Source organism: Oncorhynchus masou, chromosome 32 (assembly GCF_036934945.1).
Source record: "Oncorhynchus masou masou isolate Uvic2021 chromosome 32, UVic_Omas_1.1, whole genome shotgun sequence".
Taxonomy (NCBI): domain Eukaryota; kingdom Metazoa; phylum Chordata; class Actinopteri; order Salmoniformes; family Salmonidae; genus Oncorhynchus; species Oncorhynchus masou.
Window position 1 is genome coordinate 29681884 of NC_088243.1, and position 8525 is coordinate 29690408.

The 8525-nt window shown below is 43.2% G+C and overlaps 1 protein-coding gene across 3 annotated transcripts; it reads left to right on the forward strand.

Moving 5' to 3' along the window:
• The first annotated feature begins 57 nt into the window (after positions 1 to 57).
• Positions 58 to 8483, forward strand: pomt2 (protein-O-mannosyltransferase 2). Of its 3 annotated transcripts, none has more exons than XM_064953841.1 (20): positions 58 to 122; positions 1067 to 1151; positions 1295 to 1399; positions 1498 to 1606; positions 1805 to 1913; positions 2047 to 2206; positions 2310 to 2416; positions 2540 to 2622; positions 2807 to 2983; positions 3082 to 3142; positions 3274 to 3352; positions 3473 to 3624; positions 3735 to 3826; positions 3945 to 4021; positions 4107 to 4178; positions 4275 to 4334; positions 4414 to 4519; positions 4602 to 4742; positions 7124 to 7235; positions 7455 to 8483. In XM_064953841.1, exons 1-20 carry the CDS (start codon positions 109 to 111, stop codon positions 7558 to 7560), a joined length of 2007 nt encoding a protein of 668 aa, XP_064809913.1. In that variant the 5' UTR covers positions 58 to 108; the 3' UTR covers positions 7561 to 8483. The 3 variants fall into 3 exon arrangements, with proteins under 3 accessions (XP_064809913.1, XP_064809911.1, XP_064809912.1); XM_064953839.1 differs by lacking the exon at positions 58 to 122 and adding an exon at positions 151 to 971; XM_064953840.1 differs by lacking the exon at positions 58 to 122 and adding an exon at positions 151 to 971 and having other exon boundaries at positions 1877 to 1913.
• The last annotated feature ends 42 nt before the right edge of the window (positions 8484 to 8525 follow it).

The window sequence follows — 8525 nt, forward strand, 5'->3', positions numbered from 1 at the left end:
ATGGAAAAGCATACAGATCCCAGAAACCACGCAACGTGCGTGGCTAAAAATGGAGTGTTGAGATTCGACTACATTGTGCGCGTGCTGCGCACTTTTTGCAGATATTTCATGAAGCACATCGGGTAAATATTTTGTTTTAATTTACAATAATACCGGTAGATGCTTTGAAATCTGTGCACCGTAAATTCCGTCAGGAGTGTATGCCAGAGTAGTAGTTTAATTTTAGAAATGCTTGTTTTCCAAATGCGTAAAATGTAACCAGCAAAGTCCTGATTTTAATGCATTACGTTACCTACGGAATATCAGGTGAAAACAGGAATGATTAGATTGATATTAATTTTGGTTGAAAATGCACAAAGCTGTCTGACAGCTGCTACTGCGAGCTAGCTACAATGCTAGCTAGTGTACGGATAACATTACAATATATATATATATTAATTGCAACGTTGTTATGCGACATTGTTACTAGCTAGCTATTCCCTGCATAGACCAATCTACAATGTAACGGGACTTGTTTTGCTGCTGCTTGTTAGCTACTTTTGTTGTAGCAGTCTGTCACAAACATTTCACTGACAAAATATTCCTATTTCTTAAGCTTTCTTTGGACATTGTGGGCGGTTCAAAGAATACCAATTAAATTGACAAACTTTGTTTAAGTTTTAACTAATGGCAAAGAAAAAATGTGTTTCACAATACAACGAAGAATGCTCAATGCTACGAAATCGGAGAGGCCAGATGAATACAGGGGAGCAGAACCCTGTTTCAACCCATCATGAGTCGACCCAGGAGAATACGGAGGATGATGGACTGTCTGAAGGTGACAGCCAATCCTTAAATGGGACATCAGCACAACATGACCAGGGCATTTACTCTCCAAATAATGAGGCACAAAGCACAGCTTTCTTTCTGTTGGTGGTGTTCCTCTCTTTTTCCACACGCCTTTACAAAATCATGGAACCCCCTCATGTATGGTGAGTGATGGTGCCCCAAGAAACGTTGTAAGGCTCCCTCATGAAGTCACTGTGTGTTTATGTATCATCTCATTGTGTGATCCTATCTGTTTTAGCTGGGATGAAACCCACTTTGGGAAAATGGGGAGTTACTACATTAACAGGACCTTCTTCTTTGATGTCCACCCACCACTTGGCAAAGTAAGACAATGCCACGGTCTTTTAGCATTCTAAACATTCTTAGAATATCTCTTTCTACAGTCATCATTCCTTCTATAACTTGATAAGTATCTTGATTTACATAATGTGTATGTGTTTTTAAGTAACCATTCCCTCTATGCCAGATGCTGATCGGACTAGCTGGGTACATGACTGGCTACGATGGAACCTACCCTTTCCTTAAACCTGGGGACAAATATGAGCACCACAACTACTGGGGGATGAGAGGGGTAAGGCCTACAAAGACAGAATGGTTTTTATTTTGTGTGAATAATGTCATGCTCCACAGTACTAGTTTGACCTGTGAACGTGCTCTGCCTCTGTGCAGTTCTGTGCATCTCTGGGCTCCTGTCTGCCCCCCTTTGCCTACCTCACAGTGCTGGAGTTGTCCCAGTCCCCGACAGCTGCCCTCATCGCTGCTGCAGTGCTGGCCTTTGGTGAGTATGTACCACCAGCAAGTAACCAGAGACAGCCTGGGGGAGAGTCTGGATCTACTTTAGCCAATTACCTTGCCAAACAGACTTGAGTATGGACTGGTCAACCATTCTTATGTTATAACTGTGGTGAAGTTTAAGATGTGTATTGTGTTAGATCACCTTAATCTAAATAACTTGTACTCCCCCCCCCCAATTCAGACACTGGCTGCATAACCATCTCTCAGTACATCCTTCTTGACCCCATTCTCATGTTCTTTATAATGGGAGCAGTGCTCAGCATGGTCAAGTTTAATCGACAGAGATATAGGTAAGGAACCTCCAGAGCAGAGCAAACCTACATCTGAATTGTCAGTTAAGTCATTAGAATCAGATTAAAGGGACTTGTTATTGACCAACTTTGTACATAGTGATGCTGCTATGCTCTCTCCTATGGTGTTCAGGCCCTTTAGCGCACCCTGGTGGTTCTGGCTGGTACTGACAGGGGTGAACCTGTCTGGGGCTCTGGGGGTTAAGTTTGTGGGGCTGTTTGTCATCCTGCTGGTGGGAATGAACACAGCCTGGGACCTGTGGAGTTTGCTGGGGGACCTGCACCTCTCTCTGGTACTCATCAACTGACTATGAATCACCTATGATATTGATGTACCAAACTGACTTGCATTGGAGGCCAACACTGACTCCTTCTCCCTTTTCTTTGTTCTACCAGATTGATTTTGGGAAGCACGTGTTGTCCAGGGTGTTTGGGCTTATCCTGCTTCCCCTGTTCCTGTATGTTACAATATTTGCAGTCCACTTTGTTGTCCTGAACAAAAGGTAAGGTGATTATTGACTGTGCTTTTGTTATAGTGGGGTTATTTGAAAGCTTTAAATTGATTCACTCCTAAATAATGTCTAATCACATTTACACAATGTGTTTCCATTGTCCCCTGTCTCCAGCGGTCCAGGAGATGGCTTCTTCAGCTCTGCTTTTCAATCCCGTCTGATTGGAAACAACCTACACAATGCATCCATGCCTGAGTGTGAGTTGATTTAAATAGCAGCATCTACGTTTTTGTCTTTACCATAGTGGTGCCTTACAGTATATTTCCACTTGTCAGTTTGAATGACATGTATTCAAATAATGTCCGAAGTAACCCCTTGCTTCCAATAATGCTGATCTGTCCTCCTTGTTCTACTATGATGGTGGCCTGTGCTCTCCTACAGACCTGGCATATGGCTCTATCATCACTGTGAAGAACCTGCGTATCGCTGGAGGATACCTCCACTCTCACTGGCATCTGTACCCAGAGGGTGTTGGAGCAAAGCAGCAGCAGGTCACAGCATACCTCCATAAGGACTATAACAACATGTGGCTGGTGCATAGATCCAATGACAGTGATGGTGAGAGGACAGCCTTGTTGTGCAGTCAGAATATGTCACTCATAAAGGTTAATTGCAACATACGTATTATGATGTATTTTGTTCTTCTTTTTGTCCAGCACAATCAGGAGAACCTGACCTTGTTCGTCATGGTGACATTATTCAATTGGAGCACAAAGAGTAAGTGGTTTGACAGTGACACCCCTCATCTGTTTGAAAGCTTATCATTGTACTGCACCCATACTGTACCTGTTTTGACATTACAACAAATTCTTCAGTGCAATAATGGTTGATTCTCCTGTGTCCACCAGGACTACCCGTAACCTTCACAGTCACCTCCACGAGGCACCTCTCACTAAAAAACACTTCCAGGTCACAGGCTATGGCATCGTGAGTAAGCATATACAATGCTTGCACAGTTCTCAGAAGTTATTGATAGGTTTTGTGTGAGAGAGTTTTCATTCTTCAGCCTAAATGTTGATCAGTATCATTCCTTTCTGGTGCTTTCAGAATGGAACAGGTGACCCTAATGACCTGTGGCAGGTGGAAGTGTGTGGGGGTCGGAAGGGCGACCTGGTCAAGGTGTTACGCAGCAAAGTACGCTTCCTGCACCGAGCAACTGGCTGTGTGCTCTACTCCTCTGGCAAGACTCTCCCCAAATGGTAAGAAATGGAGGAATGATCTAGACTCTTCTAAAGTTCTCTAATATCTTTATTTACAAATGTTAACATTACCGATGATGACAGTGTCAAACTGTGTCTTCTCTGTTCAGGGGCTGGGAACAAGTGGAGATTACATGTAGCCCATATCTGAAGGCGACCCCAAACTCTCAATGGAATATTGAGGATCATATCAATGCCAAATGTACGCCTCCATTCCTACATAAAAAAAAAAAAAATGTGTTCCCATGGCCCACTGCTTGATATGTGATGGTGTTGTGTGTTTACTTAATACCTAAAGGTTTGTGTGTTTGCATTGATAGTGCCCAACATTAGCCTTTCAGTGCTGAAGCCCCACTTCCTGGAGATATTGCTGGAGTCCCACATCGTTATGATCAGGGTGAGAGAACAAGACAACACAAGTGTGCCAAATTGTCCTACACACTTATTGTATTGATTACAACTAAATGTGTCTCTTTTTACAGGGTAACAGTGGGTTGAAGCCCAAAGACAATGAAATGAACTCTAAACCCTGGCATTGGCCAATCAACTACCAGGTTTGCATGTTGAATACCCCATGACTTCAATGTGGTTGGACAGTCCCAAAATGAAATAGTCTCTTATTACTGTGCCTTTGTTCTGTTTTTGCAAAGGGATTGAGGTTCTCTGGAGTGAATGAGACTGAATACCGTGTCTACCTGTTAGGGAACCCTGTAAGTACCTCTCTCCACTCACTTGAGTATGCTAACACATAACACTGCTACAATATAGTTAAATCTACCTCTTCTGCAGGTGATCTGGTGGCTGAACCTGGTCAGTCTGGGCCTGTATGTGGTTATGGTGGCAGTGGCCTCTCTGGCCCTCCGCAGAGGAGTCCAGCTGGACAAGAGAAGAATAGGTAGGAGCTTTTAGAACTTCCCTGTCAGTTTCATGAGTAACTCGTTTGAGTACTTGATTCTAACACTGATGTGTGTGTGCAGAGCATTGTCGCGTGCTGATGGAAGGTGGAGGGCTGCTGCTCCTGGGCTGGTTGCTGCACTACGTACCCTTCTACACCATGGGCCGCATCCTCTACTACCACCACTACTTCCCTGCCATGCTCTTCAGCAGCATGCTAACAGGTAAAGTGGGTCTACCCCAAACACATGCTCCCCATAATGCCCCCTTCATATTGATCGCACATTACAAACTCATCCAGGAGTCATGCATGAAATAATGTTGGAGTAGTTCAGATCAGGGAAGTCAGGAACCAATACACGCAGTCAGTCAGGAAAGCAAAGGCTAGCTTTTTCAAGCAGAAATTCGCATCCTGTAGCTCTAACTCCAAAAAGTTTTGGGACACTGTAAAGTCGATGGAGAACAAGAGCACCTCCTCCCAGCTGCCCACTGCACTGAGGCTAGGTAACATGGTCACCACTGATAAATTCATGATAATCGAAAATTTCAGTAAGCATTTCTCAACGGCTGGCCATGCCTTCGTCCTGGCTACTCCAACCCCGGCCAACAGCTCCGCCCAAGCCTCCCCAGCTTCTCCTTCACCCATATCCAGACAGCAGATGTTCTGAAAGAGCTGCAAAACCTGGACCGGTACAAATCAGCTGGGCTAGACAAGCTGGACCCTCTCTTTCTAAAACTATCCTCCGCCATTGTTGCAACCCCTATTACAAGCCTGTTCAACCTCTTTTTCGTATCGTCCGGGATCCCTAAAAATTGGAAAGCTGCTGCGGTCATCCCCCTCTTCAAAGGTGGCGACACCCTAGACCCAAACTGTTACAGACTTATATCCATCCTGTCCTGCCTATTTAAAGTCTTCGAAAGCCAACTTAATAAACAGATCACTCACCATTTCGAGTCCCACCGTACCTTCTCCGCTGTACAATCCGGCTTCCGAGCCGGTCACGGGTGCACCTCAGCCACGCTCAGGTACTAAACGCTATCATAACCGCCATCGATAGAAGACAGTACTGTGCAGCCGTCTTCATTGACCTGGCCAAGGCTTTTGACTCTGTCAATCACCGTATTCTTATCGGCAGACTCAATAGCCTTGGTTTTTCTGACGACTGCCTCGCCTGGTTCACCAACTACTTTGCAGACAGAGTTCAGTGTAGCAAATCGGAGGGCATGTTGTCCGGACCTCTGGCGGTCTCTATGGGGGTACCACAGGGTTCAATTCTCGGGCCGACTCTTTTCTCTGTATATATCAATGATGTCGCTCTTTCTGCGGGTGATTCCCTGATCCACCTCTACGCAGACGACACCATTCTGTATACTTCTGGCCCTTCCTTGGACACTGCTAACTAACCTCCAAACGAGCTTCAATGCCATACAACACTCCTTCCATGGCCTCTGACTGCTCTTAAACGCTAGAAAAAAACAAATACATGCTTTTCAACCGTTCGCTACCTGCACCCGCCCGCCCGACTAGCATCACCACCCTGGACGGTTCCGACCTATGTGGACAACTATAAATACCTAGGTAAACTCTCCTTCCAGACTCCTATTAAACATCTCCAATCCAAAATCGAATCTAGAATCGGCTTTCTATTTTGCACCAAAGCCTCCTTCACTCACGCCGCCAAACTTCCCCTAGTAAAACTGACTATCCTACCGATCCTCGACTTCGGCGACGTTATCTACAAAATAGCTTCCAACACTACTCAGCAAACTGGATGCAGTCTATCACAGTGCCATCCGTTTTGTTACCAAATCACCTTATACCACCCACCACTGCGACCTGTATGCTCTAGTCAGCTGGCCCTCGCTACATATTCGTCGCCAGACCCACAGGTACCAGGTCATCTATAAGTCTATGCTAGGTAAAGCTTCGCCTTATCTCAGTTCACTGGTCACGATAACAACACCCACCCGTAGCACACGTTCCAGCAGGTATATCTCATTGATCATCCCCAAAGCCAACACCTCATTTGACCGCCTTTCCTTCCAGTTCTCTGCTGCCAGTGACTGGAACAAATTGCAAAAATCGCTGAAGTTGGAGACTTCTTTCCCTCACCAACTTTAAACAACTATCTGAGCAGCTAACCGATCACTGCAGCTGTACTTAGTCCATCTGTAAATAGCCCACCCAATCTACCTACCACATCCCCATACTGTTTTTATTTTATTTACTTTTCTGCTCTTTTGCACACCAGTATCTCTACTTGCACATCATCCTCTGCTCATTTATCACTCTAGTGTTAATCTGGTAAATTGTAATTATTTGCTCCTATGGCCTATTTATTGCCTACCTCCTCATGCCTTTTGCACATACTGTATAAGACTTTCTTTTCTCTACTGTGTCATTGACTTGTTTGTGTTATTGGCTTGTTTATTCCATGTGTAACTCTGCGTTGTTATCTGTGTCACACTGCTTTGCTTTATCTTGGCCAGGTCGCAGTTGCAAATGAGAACTTGTTCTCAACTAGCCTACCTGGTTAAATAAAGGTGAAATAAATAAAAATCCAGTTATATTTATAAAGATCTTGAATTGTCATCTTCGTCTCAGGGATTACTTTGGACACCCTGCTGCAGAGTGCTGACCTATGGCTCTGCCCACCCTATTCTCACTGGCTGCTCAGAGGAGGACAGGCAATGCTATTCCTGGCCATCCTTGATAGGTGAGATAAACATGAGACCTCTTCTGTGCCTTTGAACCTGATTTAAATTGTAAACATGGAAGTTTTCTGTTGGCTTTATTGGCTATATATATCACATTCACTGTATGTCATTGGCACAATAATTCATCTACACCCAAAAATGAATTTTGAAATTGGTTGTTCTCTCTTCTCATCTTTAGTTTACATCTGTTTCTATCTCTGCCTTTCTAAACCATGCAGCTTTTACATGTTTCACCCTCTGTCCTATGGTATGAGAGGGCCGCTGGCCCATGACCCTGATAGTACCATGGCTGGCCTGAAGTGGATGGACTCCTGGGAGTTTTAGGCAGGTGAACAGTCAGGAAGAGTTCTGACTGACATAGTGATGTATCAGTGGTATTTTAGCAGACATGCAAGTGTCTGTTTCTTATACACTATGTGAACTTCAGTATTTTTCATAATGTGCATAGCTATGGATTGTTAAATATTTAACATTAAAGTATTTTATAGTCAGTTACGTCCAAATATTTCTAAGTGTTTTAATTCAACATTGAAAACTGAATATTTTAGTGACTTTCTACACTTGAATTGCGCAGCAGTGCATTGTGAAACAATACTAGGAACAGAATATACTGTTCACAATCATAGCCTACTCTTTTTGTGTTGGGAGATAAAAACGTGATAAATACATTCATGTGCATTAGGTGGATGTTGAAATGTGTGAATGTGTTTATTTAATTGAGACCGTTAGTGACGTCTAATGATGTCTATTGTACTGCCTTAACATGTTTAGTTTTTTCTTGACTGAGTTGCAATAATGAGCTAAGTGCCTAGGGACTAAATCAATTTTAAATACTTATGGGAATCTAATATTCTAATTAAAAGTTTTATGATGGGAATGAGTTCACCTGTTTCCGTTACATTATATCAAATTATCTTGTAATGTTTTCTAGATCTTAGTGTGCACAGTATTGTATACATCTTTGGCAAGATACAGTGCTTTCAATGACTGTCCGTTCCGCATTTTGCTTTCTCAAAGAAAGGCATCTGTTACTTTTCAATACAACTCTCCAAAACAACCTTTGTATATAGTGCACATTCATTGTCTTTTATTTCTCCTGCGGTGTCCTATATATATTTTTTGCAATGTGTGATCTTATTTCATGTGTGGGTATGATTTTAATAATTTGTTGTTTTTCTTTGCATTTGTGACAAGTTTACAGACATGATCGTCATACTTCTCAAATACAGAAAAGCACCACAATGTCATGCATGCATATTTTTTTCTAGATCGAAACAAATCTCTCAAAC

Bases quoted from the DNA above. Each gene is read 5' to 3' on its own strand.
- pomt2 (XM_064953839.1), top strand. From the start codon at position 667: ATGGCAAAGAAAAAATGTGTTTCACAATACAACGAAGAATGCTCAATG. The intron at 2,623-2,806 runs GTGAGTTGATTT...GCTCTCCTACAG, and splicing joins CAATGCATCCATGCCTGAGT to ACCTGGCATATGGCTCTATC. The intron at 4,743-7,123 runs GTAAAGTGGGTC...TCTTCGTCTCAG, and splicing joins CTTCAGCAGCATGCTAACAG to GGATTACTTTGGACACCCTG.